Source organism: Natrix helvetica (genome assembly GCF_964273705.1).
Source record: "Natrix helvetica genome assembly, chromosome: 6".
Taxonomy (NCBI): Eukaryota; Metazoa; Chordata; class Lepidosauria; order Squamata; family Natricidae; genus Natrix; species Natrix helvetica.
In genome coordinates, this window is record NC_138553.1 from 30,138,472 (window position 1) to 30,157,578 (window position 19,107).

The 19,107-nt window shown below is 39.2% G+C and overlaps 1 protein-coding gene across 2 annotated transcripts in view; it reads right to left on the reverse strand.

Moving 5' to 3' along the window:
* Window positions 1–2,243: 2,243 nt before the first annotated feature.
* LOC309394315 (extracellular serine/threonine protein kinase FAM20C-like) overlaps window positions 2,244–19,107 on the reverse strand; it is a 38,893-nt gene continuing 22,029 nt past the window's right edge. For both annotated transcript variants that reach the window (XM_081957303.1, XM_081957302.1), the window contains exons 2-10: window positions 18,068–18,228; window positions 15,889–15,967; window positions 13,505–13,597; window positions 10,416–10,531; window positions 9,942–10,122; window positions 7,751–7,860; window positions 6,219–6,300; window positions 5,229–5,288; window positions 2,244–3,945 (exon numbers count right to left, since the gene is read on the reverse strand). In XM_081957303.1, the coding sequence (XP_081813429.1) occupies window positions 3,708–3,945; window positions 5,229–5,288; window positions 6,219–6,300; window positions 7,751–7,860; window positions 9,942–10,122; window positions 10,416–10,531; window positions 13,505–13,597; window positions 15,889–15,967; window positions 18,068–18,228 (1,120 nt within the window). In that variant the 3' untranslated portion in view covers window positions 2,244–3,707. The remainder of the gene's footprint in view (window positions 3,946–5,228; window positions 5,289–6,218; window positions 6,301–7,750; window positions 7,861–9,941; window positions 10,123–10,415; window positions 10,532–13,504; window positions 13,598–15,888; window positions 15,968–18,067; window positions 18,229–19,107) is intronic.

Below are 19,107 nucleotides of genomic sequence, written 5' to 3' on the forward strand. Positions count from 1 at the left end.
GTTTTTGAGTTTTGGTGGCTAATAACAGTAGTGCCATAGAATTATATATCAATGCAAAGATAATTTAATCAAGAATGTAATGCAACAAAGTGTGGTCAATTATCTGTATTCTGTGAAAAGGTATAGCCAAATATAGCTAGCAATAAAACCCAGTTAATAGAAGCAATCGTTCAATCTTGGTTTTACATTATAACAGCTGCAGAACTGAAAGACTTGGTTCACTCCATGGGAAGAGGCCGTTATTCACGCCAAAGGTTACCCAACTAAGTATTAACTGACATGGTGATAATTTTTGCATATCTCATTTTTTTTCCTATGTGTTTCATTTTTCTTCTTTACAACTGCTATTCTAATAACAAATCCTCCATAAAAGTTATTGCACTAAATTCTCGATTAAATTATCTTTCCATTGATATAATTTTATGGTACTAATTAAAAAATGGTGTTAACCATCAAACCTCAAAAATAGTAGCCTTTCCCAAAAGGTTTCCACAATTTTGGCCACTACTGAAAGCTATGCAGTGAAATCTTTAATACTAGTCTTTGCGCCTGTCATTATTTGTTATAATCTGACAGTTCCATTTCCCCCTCTGGATACATGATGTTCTCATCTTGTTCCCAGAACAAGTTCTAAGTCATCTTAAAAATAAATGTAGATATTTTCCCCTGAAGTTGAAAACTCTCATCACAGCTTCATGATATATAAAATCCATAATAGTCTATCTCCTATTATCTGGAAAGTGCAGAGAGATTATATCAGAACCGAGGCAAGAGGAACAAGCAGTGAAATGTATATCATATTGTCATGCTGCAAATGTGCTATTTCATCAGATGTCAGCACAAGTAGCAAGGGTGTGACTTGTGTCATAAAGTCATTGCTGCCTTTTGTGGACATTGCTAATTGTGTATGTTCTGGATGGATTGAGCATGTCCTCTCCCCTCTAATCACTAGTCAGCCTCCACTACACTTTTTCTTTTTTGTAGTTTGCCTTCTCCGTTTACATTTTGATTTCTGAATTATAACTCTTCTTCCCTATTCTTCATCTCCAGATTTTCAACAAAGTAGGGGAGAAAAAAGCATGCCTCCCTTATTTTATTGGAGCCAGAAGAGCATCAGTACAATTCCATATTGTCAGAAAAAGTGTCAGTGGGGATGTTTATCTTAATGCAAGTGACCTCACAATAACAAGGGTTGAAAGGGACTTCTATCTTGTGTGTGCCAATTTTCTGTATTTATTAGTTTCAATTACTGCCTGATGCCTTTTATGAAATAAGGGAGGTTATTGTCTGGGTGGGTTACAAGTTATAATTTATAACTAATGCTTATAACAACTCCATGTTCATACGTTAAAACTGGGGCTCAGTGCATCCAAATAAAAAAGGTTAAAAGTATATGCTAAAGAGCGTATGCTACCAAGTTAACTCAGTAAAAATTACAAGTCAGCTAGGTAGTTCATTAATCCCACTTTGGTTATTCAAGGAACTAAGCAGGTTTTGTCCTGGTAGAAGTTGGATGGGAGACCAACAGGCAATCTATACCTGTAGATTAAACATATAATCTATGTGCTTTTCTAACGATACTCACACTATTTAAAGTTTATAAAACCTGCTTTTTCATTTCAGTTTTCCCTCTAAAAAGTATATGAGCTTTAGCGCAAAGTCTGAGCTAGTGAATCAAACTAAATATTCTTTGTAAAGGTGACACAGAGAAAAAAACTGCCATTATAATCATAATCCTTATCAATTTATAAATGTATGATAGTTAAAACATGTCTAATGCAACCAGGATTTAGTTAGGTGATTGTGTTGCCTGGACTTCTTGGTCTTAACATTTTCACAGGGAAAACTGTTAATCTACAATATCAAGGACCAAGTCTTATAATTTCTTAGAAATTATAATTTGTTATGGTATACATTTTTATGGAATGAAATTCTTTGCATCTCATGACTTTAGTCTGTGAAATGTTTTTCTGCAACAAACTTAATTTAGTTTTTAAGGTGTTTGACTCTTAATTGCATAAGACTAACAGAGCTATATCCATATTAATATATTTGTGCACAATAAATATACATCAAATCAGAGATTTGTCCATTTTTGGCTTTTTCCGGATGTGCTACCAATTGGCCTCAATAGGCCAAACTTGAGGATGACCCTGTATTGAAGCTTAATTTTCAGTTTAAAGTGAAAATTACCTGTTGCACCACATAGCTAATATAGAAATTAAACACATATTTATATCATGTTTCAGGTGTTTATTTTCATTGTATACTCTTATTTAACAGGATCTAAAAAATCTGTTGCTATGAAAAACCTGAAAAAGATATGTATGAACACTGAGGCACAATTAATAAAAATGATGCAATTTTTTTAGAGTTAACACAATACCCTGAATAAACCATGGCACATTTGCTTGTCATTTTCAGCAGAAATATACCTTGGCTACTTTCCCCTCTAAGGACTTAAAATATCATTAAAATAATTTGTTATTCATTCATTTGTTATATTCTTGGAAAAATAAGAACGTGAAATTCCCAATAAATTTGTCATACAGTTATTGTACAGTAGCTACAATAGTATCGCTTCAATTTCTTTTAAAAAATTTCCATCCAAAAGGCCATAAAACCAATTCATGGGCAATCATGTTAAATCATTCATGTAACTATGTATGCATGTTTTCGTTTGAATCCACCTATCCAAGGACAGGAGTAAGCAACCTGTATCTGTCAAGATGCTTTTGAACAGCAACCTTCATTGGCTGTCTCATTGGCTGGTGCTTCTGGATGTTGTTTGAAGATGTTGTATAAGAATATTTGGAGAACCATAGGTTACTTGCCCAATAGGAGCCTTGCCTGAGTCTACACATTCCCCTCTATGGGTAGACTTCACACATCATAAAGCATTTCCTCTTTATATACTAAAGATCTAAAATTTTATTCTTGGAATCACCAAGTAGGACTTGGGGAAAAAATTGTCTAAAACACTGGTGAGCCACTACTGGTCAAGGCCAATAATATAGGCTGGATGGCTCACTATCAACTGATTATGTTCCTGTACAACAGTTTACATACTGTACAAAATACATATATTTCCATTTAGTTGGTAATTACCTGAAGCAGAATGTTGCATAATACATGGAACTAATTATTCAGATAACCATTTATATGATTTCAGGCAGACAATTCCAGGTTCACATCTTGCCCTTTCTAAAAGGACCATACATAGAAAAACTTGGTACCAGAGGCCTTAGTAGGTAATATTGCCTAGCAGTTGTCAGAGGTAAATCCTTTTTTTCCTACCAAGAGCTGCAGAGGCAACCTCTGGGCAACTTCAAGGAACTGGTGACATGAGACACTCTACACTCTCCCTAGCCTCCAATCCCTTTTTACTCCTGATACTTTTTTCTCTCTCAAAAGGCAATCTGGAGGAATTGACTGGAAGTTGGCACCATAGTCTGAATTGATTTCTTGCTGTGCATGATTGTTAAGGCAACAGGTCATCTAGAAGTTAATTAAATAAACAAATTGTCTGATCTGTCAGTGGACAAAGTTCACAGCTCCATATTGGAACTCAATAAACTATAGATGCCCCCCGCTCCCCAATAAATAGCAATGGTAGATAATTTCTTCATGAGTGAAGAAAAAATGGTGGTTGGGGTTATTGTGTCTACTGTAGGTAAGATCACCATCACTTCTCTAGCTACTCTGAACTAAAAATGCTGCTTTCCTTTTAAGTCATCGACTATTACTTCTTTGGGTCCATCTGCCTTTTTGCAGTTTTCCACCATAGCCAATATCTTTTTCAGTCGTCGATCCAATGCTTCCAGATGAGGCTCTGATAAGACTGGAGACAGGGGATCTGAGGCTAATGATTCACGCATGACATCACTCAAGCGAAAAGGCTCAGTAGCAAGCAGTTGCAGCCGCAGGAAGGTTGACTTTTTAATACTGGGAGACAGTAACAACAAGGAAAAGAGAATATATACAAGAGAGAGAAAATACCGTATTTACTATTTCTATCAATGCAATTGAATTAAAATAAATCCATATGGACTTGAAATACCAGTATGAATCAGGACAGTCATAGAAGTCTTAGAACTGTCAAAGTGAGAAATGCTCATAACTATTATAGAATCCAGTAAAGTACTGTAATTTCCAAACTGATTGGTAAGCTTGAAAATAATAATAATATGCTAGGGGAATTCCATTCCTTATTATGAGTCAATTGAATCAATCTTAATTTGGTGCTGTTTACAAAAAGTTCCCTGATTCAGATGACAAACAAATGCTTCCTCCTGTAGATAGAGAGTGGAAGTAGTTTGGCAGGAATTTTTTCTACCCAGAGCATGTGCATTTTAACTGATTTCTGCCAGAAACATGGTTACATGCTCCTTTGCATTTTGAATTGCCCTACGTCCAAATGTGTCAATTGGAAACTGCCACCAATCTCAGACAATTCATACTTCAAAATTGGAAAAGGAGCTGGTTCATGGAACTACAGAACTGGAGGAAAGACAAAAACTTGACCTTCAAAATTATCCTACACACAGTCACATTAAACCACCTTGCCCAATTTGAAGCTTTTTAGATATATTAAACTTCAGCTTTAACAAGAGGATTTGAATCCTATCTTATATCCCATATTTCACAAATGTCATATCAGCCATACCATTGGGTATTCCAGCCTCAGATAACTTTCTTCTTTACCCTATGTTTTGAGATTAGTTAGATTTAATATTTTCTAAATACAATGGCCATGTTGGGTGAAAATTATGGAAGCCCAATATCTCTTGAGGACATTCTTTTTGAGAAAGGCTGAATTAAGTCATCAGGGCCATTGTATGATAATGAATTGGGTAAATGTAATTAATGGGCATGCCTTTTGCTATGTAGATAGTCAAGAAGCATCCAAGTCGTTGGATATGAGATGGGCAGCAAATAAATCTCATAATTAAATAAAGAAGTTTGAGCACTCAGCAATATTGGACTAGTGGCGAGAAACAACAGAAAACACTCTCACTCCCACATACAATTGCCTACTCTCCTGAACAAACTAAACAATGGTTTAGTCCTCATACTAAAAACACAGAACTTTTGAGAGAGCACCTTGACAATCTCATTTACGAGCAACATTAGTTTTTCATTGCAAAAATCTGGGAACATTCTTAAAACATCCTAAATTATATTACCCCAGCAAATGCTAATTTTGAGAGGTAAAAAGTTATCCTTACATGCAGCATTGACGAAGAGGAGTCAGAATAGACATTTCATCATGAGAATGTCTCCCAAACCTGAAGAATAAAAATAGCAGATTAGGGCATATGTTGGGTGAGAAGTAATGCTATCCATTACAAACAATTTCTCTGTTCTTCAGAGAAAGAAGTGGCATAAAGCTGCATTCTGTCCTCTAATTTTATCCCCACAACAATCCTGAGGTATGGTGGACTAAAACAGTGAATAATCCTGTTACTTGAGACCTTGGATCTGGATTTCCCAGTCTAGTCCAACAGACTAATCAGTACATGACATGGGTTCATCTCAAGGGGTTACTGTACACAATTCAAATCCTGCCACTGAAATAGAACGTGAAAATTAGACACAGCTGGATAATGTAGTTATCTTATTCTGTTACTGAGAAGAAAGGAATTATCCAAAGGCAAAAACATGGTACAGTTGGTAGGAATTCTTCTAATTATACTGCTTGTAGTGTTACATTTTATATAATGTCATTCTACTGTTAAATTTTGGAATAATATTATCGCTGTAGTCTTAAAGTAAATTATAATTCTCCTTATCATGCATAAATAGTGCCAGTAGATAAGTACTCCTTGGCATTCAAATAATACTTGCCAAGGGCTGAGACCGCAGAGACTAGTTCACTGGATTCTAACACAAGACTACTTTGCAACTAATTCTTCCTTGTTTGAAATCCTTAGCTTGTAAACTCTTGCTTTCAAAGTCTATCCCACAATGGGGGTAGTTGTTTATTTTGAATTAGCGCAGAATAGTTTTTTGTTTTTTTTTAAACTAGGACTTTCCAAAATGTGTTGGAGCTACAGTTCCCAGAGTTTTTAGCCAGGCGCATCCCCCATACATCTGAAGAATGTACTGAGATATCCTCTGAGGTTAGCCCTGCTTATGGTCCCCCTCATTATAGTCAGAATTCAAAAGCTTTCCAAAATCTCTTGCCCATCCTTAGGAAAATAGCAGCACTTTCTCACCCTCTTCCATTGTCCAGGTGAAGATAAAAAGTGTGGTTACCAAACTTTTCAAATGTCTCATAATGGTGCCTATCCATATTTCCTGCAGATCAAGAGAAAGCAGTAGAAGAAAATGTGTCACCAAAATTTGCCCATACCAGAGCTATAAGGCCAAAAGTATACAGTACATTTATACCAACTGTCGCTCAGTTCTGCTTCTGACATGACTCTGTTCAGACAGAGAATTGTCATGAGAGGGACCCAATTTTTAGGTGGCCATTATAATATATAATATTAGGATATAAACATATATTACTCTGCTGCCACTCTCAGAAGTGTATTTGTCTGAGTCTGCATTTTAAAAAGAGAGTGATACAATATGCTAAAATCATGGATGAGTTATATTACTTACTCTGGATTTTCAAAGCCAAAAGTCATGTAGGTCTTGATTTAACATTCAACAAGGCAGATTGTCAGTATTTGAAAGATTATATTATCTTTTAAGATGCTATGGTTGTGCTTCTGCTGTCCACTAATCAAATAGGTTACTCTGACTGGTCAGTTAAACATTATAATAACAATACATAATAAGCAGCTGCATTTTTGGAGCAAAAATCAGAAAAGATGAGATGGCCAATCCTCTAAATACTTACTGTATATGTCTATCGTTGAAATATAGGATATGAATATGAAAAAATGCAATGCTTCCACTAGAGGGCATAGTGACACATATTTGCCATTATAAACTATAAAATACACCATTGTATGTTGAATAGTAATTTGAATAAAGAAGCTTTTAGCAAGCCACATTGTTTTCTGAATTTTCTTACATGTATCCTGAAAACACTAAGGAAAAGATTAAAGTTTTGTCTCTGTGTAAGTCTGATAGGTGAAACTTTGTTTGCCTATTAACCTGAAACTGGGACAAGGAGAAAAAATAAGTTACAGTTTTTACTATGTAAAATGGACAGCTTATGAAACCTGCAGAGCCACTGACAATTGGTTGGACAGAAATGGGCTAAATCGGCCAACAATAGGCCTCCGTAAATGGTGAATATAAGGCCTTCAGTGAACTTTCTGAAATTATTCAGGGTCCTGAAATTTAGTTAAGATGCAGGCCTCTACATTCCTTATTGTGACAGGTTTTAACTGGCAGGAGTTTGGTTCTTCTGAAGTAGGATAACCAGCTGAGAAAAAGAATGTCCCTTCTGGAATAGTAAGGCAATGCTAAAAAAAAACAAAAAAAAAAAAACAGGCCAGAACAAGCGACTCTGAGAAATGTTACAGAAGGAGCGATTGTTTTCTTGTGAATTTCAGCACAATGTATTGCCAGTGAAAGACTATTTTGGAGAAGCTGGTGGGCAGCCAGTTTTACACAGACAGAGATCCTTTGTTTTGCAAGATGCAATGAGCCTTATTATGGTTAGGAAACTCTAACCCCCCAGTCTCATTCCTACAAGCTGAGCTGAAACATCTGCCTTCTGCCTCTGCCTTCTGCTACCACTGATTCAGGTTCCTTGTCATCCCCAATATAAATACGTTAACAAACTTACCCATGAGAAAATCAAGCATGGTCATGTCAATGAGACTCAGAAGCCGGGCTGTGTTGTTATAGGGTGGTGACTTTCGAACCTTAGCACAGTAATTTTCATTCAGCTCCCACCTGGGAAAAGTCAGCCATTGTGAAATATTACCTAAAATTTGTGACCTAACGTCTTTGTTCAAAAAGGCCTCATTTTTTGTTGTTGCTTTGGACAGGCTTCTAATGGTTAATCATTTACAGTAGTTCACTTTTAGTCTTCTGTTTATCCAGTTTTCTCTCCCTCTCCCAACCACCACTGTTGTATACTTTTGAGTGGCATACAAGAATATTTACCAACATAAAATATCCATAGTGTGTTTTCAAAGATGATTTAGTTATTCTTCGTTTTAATTTTATTTTGTCTGTCTGTTTTAAACTGCTGAGGTGTATTGCTGAACGGTAGTACATGCAGTCTTAATAGCAACAATAAATAAATCTTATATTGGAAAAAAGAAGCAGCTTTGGTCGAAGTCCTTCCTCAGGTCCGCTTATGCATTTTGTCATTTTGCAAATGCATGTTGTATGGCTACAGTGATTCTTTTGAACTTGTTTGCATGATGCTGCAGTTATTTAAGCAAAGGCCAAAATACTTTGCTGTGTGAGCTGAGCTACAAATGACTTCTCTTTTTTTCCACTCGTATAGATGCATACTAAGTGATGAGACTCAAACCAGGAAAATCTCTGAAGTTTCTTTTCCTCTTTCTGCCAGTAAAATTACCATGAGAATAAGTGGCACAATGGAATTCTGCTCCCTTTTCGAAGCAATGAAAATGTGCTGGCACTTCTCATTGCTGATAGGGTGAACCTTGATCCTGAGACCTTAAGAAAAGCCACAGAAATAGAGAAAGTGGCAAAGCTTGCCCTGAAATATGATGCTTTTGTGACCTGAGCCTTTCCCACAGGTATGAAGCAGTATGTCTCAACCCTCTTAAAATAAGAGGTTCATTTCCTCTTCTTCATTTCCAGGAGATCGTACCAGACAGGTAACAGATCAGCATTTATTTATACAATGGTGAATAGGGAAATATATCTTTCTGTTGATATCCATGTTCTGTCATGGTTATAAGTTTACATTTTTTTTATTTTAGATATCTGAATCTTTTTTTGTAGACACTTATTTCCATTAGTTACTTGAGACCCATACTTTAATATTTTTTAAACAGAATCAGGTTCTTCAAGTCACTAGTGATAGAGCCACTGAATACTTTGCAAGTGTGGTTTTCTTTGTCCTCTTACTGGACTTTTCTTGGGCTCACATGAGAAGTGGTATTCACCCAGTTCTTACAGTTTCTGGAGAACCAGAAATGGAAATTGTGAGTAGTTCAGAGAACCGGCAAATAGGCTGGCCCCACCCCTGCTGCATCCCAGCCTCCCAGCTGATCTTCTTTTGTTGTCCTGAACAGGAGAACGGAGCTGGAAAGCAGGTTAGTAGGATGGGGAGGGAATAGGGATTTTGCAGTATCCTTCCCCCAGGAGTGGGGAGGGAATGGGGATTTTGCAGTATCCTTCCCCCAGGAGTGGGGAGGGAATAGGGATTTTGCAGTATCCTTCCCCCAGGAGTGGGGAGGGAATGGGGATTTTGCAGTAACCTTCCCCCAGGAGTGAGGAGGGAATGGGGATTTTGCAGTATCCTTCCCCTGCCATGCCCACAAAGCCATGCCCAGGAAGCCACACCACGTCCACAAAGCCACAACCACAAAGCTACACCCACAGAACCGGTAGTAAAAAAAATTGAATCCCACCATTGGCTCACGTGAGCATAAAAGCAAGAGGAATTTTAAAAAGTAAAATAGATGCAAAAAAAAAGGGGGGGGGGAAGATGGCCAAATTGATGGGCTGAGGGATATACCTTCATGGTTTGTACAGATTCCCTTAAGTTTAGACTAAGTGCCTCATTTTTTCCTTTCTTTGCTTGTCCTGTTTCTCCAACCAGCTCATTTGTCTCCACTCTATCTAGAACAGGGGTGTCCAAACTTGGGAACTTTAAGACTTGTGGACTTCAACTCCCAGAATTCCCCAGCCAGCTGGGGAATTCTGGGAGTTGAAGTCCACAAGTCTTAAAGTTCCCAAGTTTGGACACCCCTGATCTAGAATGTTCTTTTTGCCTTTTAAACCCTCTTTTTAGCAGTAGTGGCTTTTCTTTTCTCCTTTTGAATACTCACTCAGCTTTCTTGGTCTTGGAATAGGAACGCCTCCAGGGACTCCGCCAAGACTGCCGTCCAGCTATTATTTTGTCAGGCAACAAGGCTGCCATGGATCCCTCAAGCTGGTCAGGTTTGCCACACAAAGCATGTTCAGTGGAGCAATAGTAGGAGCACTCACCAAAGAAACAGATGTTGCCAGCTGGTTGATCCAGGCAAAATGGAGGGAAGCAAAAGTTAGGGAAGTGGAACACAGACACATTTTTTCTGTGATAGATTGTGCCCACCACCTGCCTTGCAGATTCGAAGGGAGAAGGGAATAGTTTAAATTCCTGTCAGTGGTAAAGCTGGCCAGGAATTATAGGAGCCACACTAAATCTAGAAAGCACCATTGGGATAGATTTACACAATTATCCCCATAAATTCAAAGATACAATTATTCATTGTTTCCAAAGTTGAGGGGAGGTGTCAAGAATGGGGCAGGGAGATACTCACCTGGGGAGATGAAAAACGTTTTAAACAGTTTCTTATCTGTGGTAATGTCACGAATGTCCTCGCTTATGTTCACCAAGCGTCCAGAAACTGGGGGAATTCTTCTAAAGTCCAAGATCCTGCATGGAAAAGGCAAATGCAGGAGAAAATAACAGATAGCCTTAGCCTATACACTATTAACATCATAGAGGCTACAATCAAACAATATCAAATTAACTTTTTCTAATAGTTGTATTCGCCATCACATTATGATGTGGCCCCCAAGCCTTGACCTGAGGTTTGCCTTCTTGTTACATACTAGCTTCAACTATAGTGGTTTCCACCAAGGTCCTCTGTTCCGGCGGGAACAGAGGTGTAATCCTATTGGTCGAAGGGACTGACAGCTCCCTATAAAAGGGCTGCTGTCAGACTCAACCTTCGATAGATTGTTATCACTTGTTGTACTTAATAAAGAGCTGTTGTTACCATTAAGCCTGTGTGTGCCTATCCATTACCCAATCTAACACTTCTAGCTTAGCAAACTGCTCTGGACTAGGTCCATGGAAATATATCTTGTATCATCTCCTGCCATATCCTTTATGGAACTCTTGCGAAGGATTCCTTGATGGATTGCTTTTTACCTTGGAGAATTTGGATTATAACAGCAATACTCTGAGTGAATTAGAAGCCTCACCTAAATTTCTCAGGATGCTCCCTTTATTTTGAAAATTATTATTATTATTATTATTATTATTATTATTATTATTATTATTATTATTATTATTAATAATAATAATAATAATAATAATAATAATAATAATAATAATAATAATAATAATAATAATAATAAATATTTATTTCTTAGCCGCACCCTCTCCCGAAGGACTCGGGGCGGCATACAACAAAACATAGGAAATAAATATATCGACATACATATAACAAAACATATACCAAGACATATACACGACATATACAAGGAGGAGGTGAAGTGATAGATAAAAACAAGTAAAAACACAATGTTTAAAAACCCCTAAATAAATTGAATGCAATTAAAATACCCCAAATAAAAAAAACCGTCAGGAGCGATATAGTTGGATCAAAGTTGAGCCAGGCCAGCAACTTGAAAAAGGTGGGTCTTGAGCTTTACACGAAAGGAGCGGAGGTCAGAGGTATTCCTAACATCCGGAGGGAGGTCATTCCACAGGGCTGGGCCCGCCACAGAGAAGGCTCTACTCCTAGGCGCCGCCCCTCGACACTGTCTGGTGGACGGCACCTGGAGGAGGCCCTCTCTGTGCGAGCGGATTGGTCGCAGGGATGTATGGGGCAGAATACGATCCCGCAAGTAACTAGGTCCTGAGCCATGGAGCGCTTTAAAGATTGTTATCAAAACCTTGAAACGCACCCGATAGACCACAGGAAGCCAGTGCAGCTCGCGCAGGAACGGTGTCACATGGGAGTACCTAGTACTCCCCATAATTACCCGCGCGGCTGCGTTCTGGACCAACTGTAGCCTCCGGGTGCATTTCAAGGGAAGCCCCATGTAGAGAGCGTTACAGTAGTCCAAGCGAGACGTCACCAGCGCATGAGTGACTGTGCGTAAGGCGTCCCGGTCCAGTAGGGGGCGCAATTGGTGCACCAGGCGAACCTGGTGGAACGCCCCCCTTGCCACGGCTGTCACATGGTCATCCATGGACAGCCGGGCATCCAGGAGGACGCCCAAATTGCACGCCCGCTCCACGGGGGCAAGTTGAATGCCCCCGATGGCCAATGATGGAATTAATTGGCTGAACCGGGGAGCCGGTACCCACAGCCACTCCGTCTTGGAGGGGTTGAGTTTGAGTCGGTTGTCATCCATCCAGATCCGTACGGCTTCCACACACCGGGACATCACTTCGATGGCTTCGTTGGGGTGGTTCGGGGTGGAAAAGTACAGCTGAGTATCATCAGCGTACAGATGGTATCCCACCCCGAAACCACGGATGATCTCACCCAGCGGCTTCATATATGTGTTGAACAGGAGTGGCGAGAGGACCGACCCCTGTGGCACCCCACAAGTAATTAAATGGGACTTCCTAACTGCTTAGAGAGACCCAAGGCAAAGGTGCAGTAAATCCTGCTAGAAATTAGATTGTACCCTTCAGGGATGGTTTTTACTGAGGGTAAACTGAACTCAGTTATGGATAAGATTTGAAATGGCCAGACCTTATATAAACATGAAATACTTAGTGTAACCTTGGATACACCAAGCAGAGCTAGAGTTTCAGAATGTCTCAACACACTAGATCAAATGGTGAATCTGTGGCTATTTAGAAATTTTAGGATTCCTGCTTCCTTTAAGTAAACATCGTAATCCTGTAATTAAGGATATTCAGATTTATAGTCCCACAAAATCTAAAAAGTTATAGATTATCCAACCCTGTTCTACAGCTTGTTGTATGCCTGGATCTCATATCAGCCAAAATCACTATTTTGATTGATTATGTGCCATCAAGTCATTTTAAATTCCTTTCAATCACATAAATAGATTTTTCTCCATGATGATTTGTCCTAATCTTGTCTTTCAAGTTTTCCAACATTGCAGTCATTGCTACTGTAACTGAATCAACCACCTTGCTGCTATCACCTTCTTTTTCTCTTTCCTTCCACTTTCCTGAGAATCTAGATTTTCACATAATATGTCTGAAGTAAGATAATTTGAGTCTGGTCATTTGAGTCTTGAGTGAGAACTCTTGCTTGATTTGTTCAGTAACCCATTGGTGTCCTTGATTTTTTTTCAGGTGTCTTCTCAAACACTGTTATAAAGTATCAGGCTGGTTATATTGTTATTTTTATTATGATGTGTATCTCACCATCTTTCTACTCACATTCAGGGCAGAAAGTTGTCTTCTATTAGCTCAGTCTTGCCTACTCTAATAACAACAGTCTGAAAGAGTTCTTTTCCTGTACTACTGGGATTATTCTGCAACAGATCGTGCGAAAACCTGAATTTGTTTACAGACAAAGAGTATAACAGTAGACTAGGTTTAAACTATGGTAATTGTTTTACTAACCACCTCCTGAAAATAAAGCATAGGTACTGTATATTTTGAAGAAAATAATTAGACTGAAAGTACCTGTCCAAATGAAAAGCTGATATTTCTGCATTGTGCCGCTCAAAGTCTGAAAAGTAAAAGAAATCTGCTGAAGTCTCCTGGTCTCGGGTTTGCCTAGGGAAGGCAGAGAGAAGAGTAGAATGGGATATCAGAAACAAAATATCAGATATCTTAGTTTCCCTAAGAAACTTCATCCATCTCACAGAATTCTCCAACAATATGGTGTTACTGAGAATTCTGGGAAGATGTCAACATTTGGCAGATGCTCATATAGAGAGAAATTGTCAAGAAAATAAGTATCTTGTGGCTGAAGTCAAGTCCGTATCTCCTTTGCACCTGGGAGATCAGTTTGCACATGAGATAAGAACGTGCAAGGTTCTTATATAGCAAGTCAGATTTGCATCCATCATCTTGGTATTTTACAGCAGTAGTAACTCTTGTGACTTCAAGTGGTGGATATTTTGTCTATCTATCTCAGGGGTGTCAAACGCAAGGCCTGTGGGCTGGATCCATCCCCTGGGTTGCTTATATCTGGCCTTTGGGGCCGCCCTGGAAACAGTAAAGGACCAGCCCAGAGTGTCTCTGCCAGCAGAAATGGAGCTTGGAGGGTGACACACGACCCTTGCGGAGCTCCATTTTTGCTGGCAGAGGGCTGCAGAATGCCATCACAGCTAAAATGGGGTCCTGGCATGAACTCCCCCCCCCCCCCAGCTCAATTTTTTTCTGGCAGAGGGCTGCAGGAGGCCGTTGGGGCTGAAAATGGAGCTTATGAGCCCATTTTTGCTGGCAGAACGCTTGAGCCACCACAGGTACCCCTGACACAAATGATGTCAAGCTGGCCATGCCCATCCCAGCCCCGTGAGGTCAAACTCCACCCTGACGCGACCCTCAATGAAATTGAGTTTGACACCCTTGATCTATTTGCAGATGTTGGAAGACATTTTGTATGCAAAGCACATGCTTCACAGAGCTACAGTCTTTTAGCTGAATCTGTTCAAACAAACTAGCATCCAATTAAGGTTATTCGATTTTGTCATTTTAAATATTTTTTTTCTCAATTCAGACCTTTCCAGGAATGTTAGGATTACAATGCCCATTATTTCCAAAAGGGAAGTGTTGGGATTGTGGATTCCAGCTTGAAAAACACTAAGAACTTCAATTTAAACCTTTCACCAACAGAGGTCCCACATCTCCATCAAAACAGAACTGCAGTAGCTACAACTGTGCTAGGGTGGTAATAAGGATAACTATTTTTTACTACAGCGCCATATGTAACCATCTTATGGTAGAAGATTTCAGAGTAATTTTAAGGACATTTCTATTAAATATTCAGTGCAATCAATCTGAACACTCATGAATATGGCACTAAGTTAGGGAAAGCAGTCATGTTGATAGGGAACAGAAGTGCAATATTACTGTTGTTTTGCTAGGATATAGGGATTACAAAATGCTTTAAAGCAGTGTTTCTCAACCTTGGTCACCTGAAGATGTGTGGATTTCAACTCCCAGAATCCCCCAGCCAGCAGAGCTGGCTGGGGAATTCTGGGAATTGAAGTCCACACATCTTCAGGTGGGCCAAGGTTGAGAAACACTGCTTTAAAGGATTGTGAATGCTTTTTTTTCTGAAGCTTTGAATATTTTTGATTCTAATTCTAATTAAAATATGACACTGCCTGCTAGCTATTTTTCCAGATGTTCCTAATACACTGAGAAGTGCCTATTTTTGAAAAAAAAAACCACTTAAGTTCCACCTTTAACTTGTAATCCGATTTGCAGGTGTTGATGATTTATTATATTACTCCTGTGTAATTTTATTATCTCTGTGACCATGACATTTTTTCTGTGGATGAAACCCCATGAGAAATACAGAGCAAGTCAAACCATTTCTGTTTCAATGCCAGCCTTATAAAACATGCTGTCTGGGATATAGAATGAGGCTTCCCGGCAAAGGGACACATGTATCGTTTTCCTACAGTAGCCTTCATTACCTTTTGCCAAGAAAGCAATATGGAGGCATCTTTGTAGTTAGCAGCCTCTGTACCTGACTTTACACTTTGATGCTTACATTTAAGTTGCTTCTGATAGAGTCATTGCATAGGTTTGTTTAGCAAACAAACTTCTTTTTCACTTGGGATACAGAGGCCAAAGCCAGGATTACCTTATCAGCTTGCTATACAAAGATGCTTTAGCTACCAACTAATTTACAAAGGGTAGGTTTAATGTAAACCCATCAAGAATTGGTGCAATGTATGAAAAGATGCTGAGGATATTAGTAAAGAGCACTCTCTCATGTCAGCCTGAAATTCCCAAATTTTCAGCTAGCATTGTCTTTGGAGTTACACTCTCAGCATATTCAAACAGCCCGTTTTGGAGGGAATCACAATTAATGTATCAAGGTGCCTTACTTCATAGGTTTGAAGAGAGCTTGGCCATGATTGGGAAAAGTCATGATAAGCTTCAGTTGAGTTCCTCCAGGCTTCTGAACTGAAATGACATTAACAAGCATTAGAGCTCATGAAGAGATTCAGATTGCTGTATTTTTTATTTTATAGCTGAGGATAAAATGATCCTTTATCTTGTTCATTCAAAGAGGATACCTCCTTGAAAAGTGTTCATTGAATAAAAATCATGGTTTTAAAAATATGATTACGAATTAAGCTTCTTTCTCACACTTTCAGTGTTTCAAACCTAATTTCATCCTAAATATAGTGTTTCCCCCCAAAATAAGACCGGGTCTTATTGTCTTTGGTCTTATTTTTTGGGGGTGCAGGAGGCAGTGAGCATGGCTGCTCAGGCCCTTATCGGCGTCCCACAGCCTGCAGATCAGTTGATCCAGCGAGAGCCAGAGGTTCTGTCTCTCTGGGCATCTAGTGATGTTTCTGCAAACTCTTGCAAACCCTAGCAGTGTCGACCTGGGATTGGGGGGGGGGAGGGCGACTGGAGCCAGAGCTATGAGCAGTGGCCGGTGCAGGCTCTGTCTGCACAGAGGTGTGGCGGCAGTGCACCTTGCTCACCAAATCTGGCCTGCTGATCTCAAGCGGCAGTGGCTCTGATCTGATCCTGGCTGGTAACACTGTGGGCAAGAACCGCCCACGCTGATCCCACTTCATGGCTCACCTAATCTGGCCTGCTGATCTCAAGCGCCAGTGGCTCTGATCCGATCCTGGCTGGTAATGCTGTGGGCAAGAACCGCCCACGCTGATCCCACTTCATGGCTGTGCAGACAAAGTCCGCATCAATGACTGCTTGGAGCTTTGGTGCTGGTCCCACTCCCCCAGGCTCAGGTTGACAAGGCTAGGGCTGGCAAGGGTGTGCCAGAAACATCTCCAAGCGCCCGGAGAGACAGAACTTCCGACCCTCGCTAGATCAGCTGATCCACGGGCTGCAGTTAAGGGGCTGAGCAGCCATGAGGTGTTTGGGGAAGGGAAGGGCTGCCTCCTGTGCTGGCTATGCCCACCCCTTCACTAGGGCTTATTTTTGGGGTAGGGTGTATATTAGACTTATCCCCTAAAAAATCGAACTAGACCTTTTTGAATAGGTCATATTTTGGGAAAACACGGTATGATATCTACCAAACTGGGTTTTGTGACCATTGGCTATGGTGATTTCATTACCACTTAGAGACTGCTTATCGTCTGTTTGTGGTTCTGCAATAATTTAATAATAATTGACTCCTAAATTTAATTTTTGATCTGACAACCTATTGTACTAGGACCTCTTTTGGATATATCATCCAGTATATATATCCAGTATCCATTAAACAGTACAACATGCTCTGATGTTCTTCATCAGCTTCAAGCTTTTTATGCCTTTTAGATTCAAAATCAAATTATTATTTCCCCAATCAACATCTTTCAGTATTTTTCTGTTAGAATTATTATAACAGAATACAGAATATGTACACTATATATTATAGTATCCTTGTCCACATGTTAAGAGTAGATATAGCTATCAAGCTGTTTATGTATTTATGTATCTGCTGTCATGTATTTGCCAGTGGTATGTGTGTATTTAAATTTTTAAAAAAATTATTACAAATAACAAAGAGGAACATGGCTTTTGTTTGCGCCGAGAATCTTGTCAACCTCTTGGCATGGGGGATGTAATTTAATGAGCTTATCTGGCTCCCAAACTTCACATTTGGCAATCAAATAGCCCAGAATCAAACTGCCAAACATGAAGAGTTCATTTTCCCAGCAGGTGGTGGAGGAGGAGGAGAGAAGATAAGATGTCAGGTTGGTTTAACATATCTAAATAAAACATTCAGTAAAACAAACAAACAGGGAAAGGGAAATGTAATCTGTCCAAGATGTCATCACCTTGTACCCTTGGATTTCGGGCAAAATTTGTTAACAAAAAGTGTGGTTGTGGGCTACCAAAAGCTGTGTCCCTGTTTTGGTTGGTTAGTACTAAGTAGCTCATCTGCAGGAGACATCCCTCCTTCCTCTTCCTCTGTGGATGGTTACGTGGGTTGATACTGAATTAAAGAAAGGAAACACTAGAAAAGTAAAACAATAGAAATAAGAAAATAGAATGAGAAAACAAGCAAACAATGAGTTCAATGCAGCATCTGCTATGTGATACCTGAGCTGATAATTTTCTGTTTGGCCAAATCCTTCATCAAGTCATGGCGAGAGGGATCATGGCGGGCATACAATTCATAGCGATTGATTCCCGCATAAAAACTGAGCCAAGCAGGATGAGAACTGTGGTTCTGAAGACCTTCTGCATTGTTGATTATGATTCTGCAGATCCCAACACACAAAATCAAGCACTCTTGTTATTATTACATCCTAGGTATGAATACTGAATTTACACACTGAATTACAAGCAAAATAAAGCTACCAGTACGTTAAGGCTATCCTGAAACAAACCCCATCTTAAGAACTCAGTGCAAATGAAGGCCAACACCATCTAAAGAATTGGCAGCTGTGGCTTCACACCTTTTGAACAAATGAAATAATAATTAAACTTGCCACTTAACACTCCAAACGTAGCAGCTGTGGGTAAGAAAGGCAAAAAAACCCCAAAGTCTGGATAAGAAATGTTGCCTGCAAGTGAGCACTTTTTCTGGAAGGCAACTTGCCTGCAAGTAAGAACAGATGGGACAAAAAAAGTAATAGAACATGTGAAGAAGCTACAGTGCTCTGGGACTTTAGAATTTAGATGGACAAACATTGTTTGTCCGTTTGTTTTCTGTCTTGTTTATTTTTTATAAATAATTCAAAGTGGTGAACTTCTAATACTTTTTCCTCCTATTTTTCCCAGAACAGAAGAGAAAGAACCATACAAAATCACAAAACATAAAAATCTCAAATAGTAGAACAACTATGGCAAATGAAAGCAAAAACCAATAGCAATGGGTTCCTTGGATAAAACATCTGGAGCACCATTTGAACACGGTTGGCACTGATCAAATCATAATCAGTCAATCCCAAAAGGCAGTTTTGCTTGAAACAGCTTACATGTTACATTTAATATTATTAAACAATAACATTTGCCTATTCTAAGTTCTTGGGAAGGCCTTGATAGCTGGACAAAAATGCCAAATCCAGTCTAAACATCTGGCTCACTGCAATCAACCATAGTAATAATGTAGAATGAAGGAGCTAAACATTAGAATT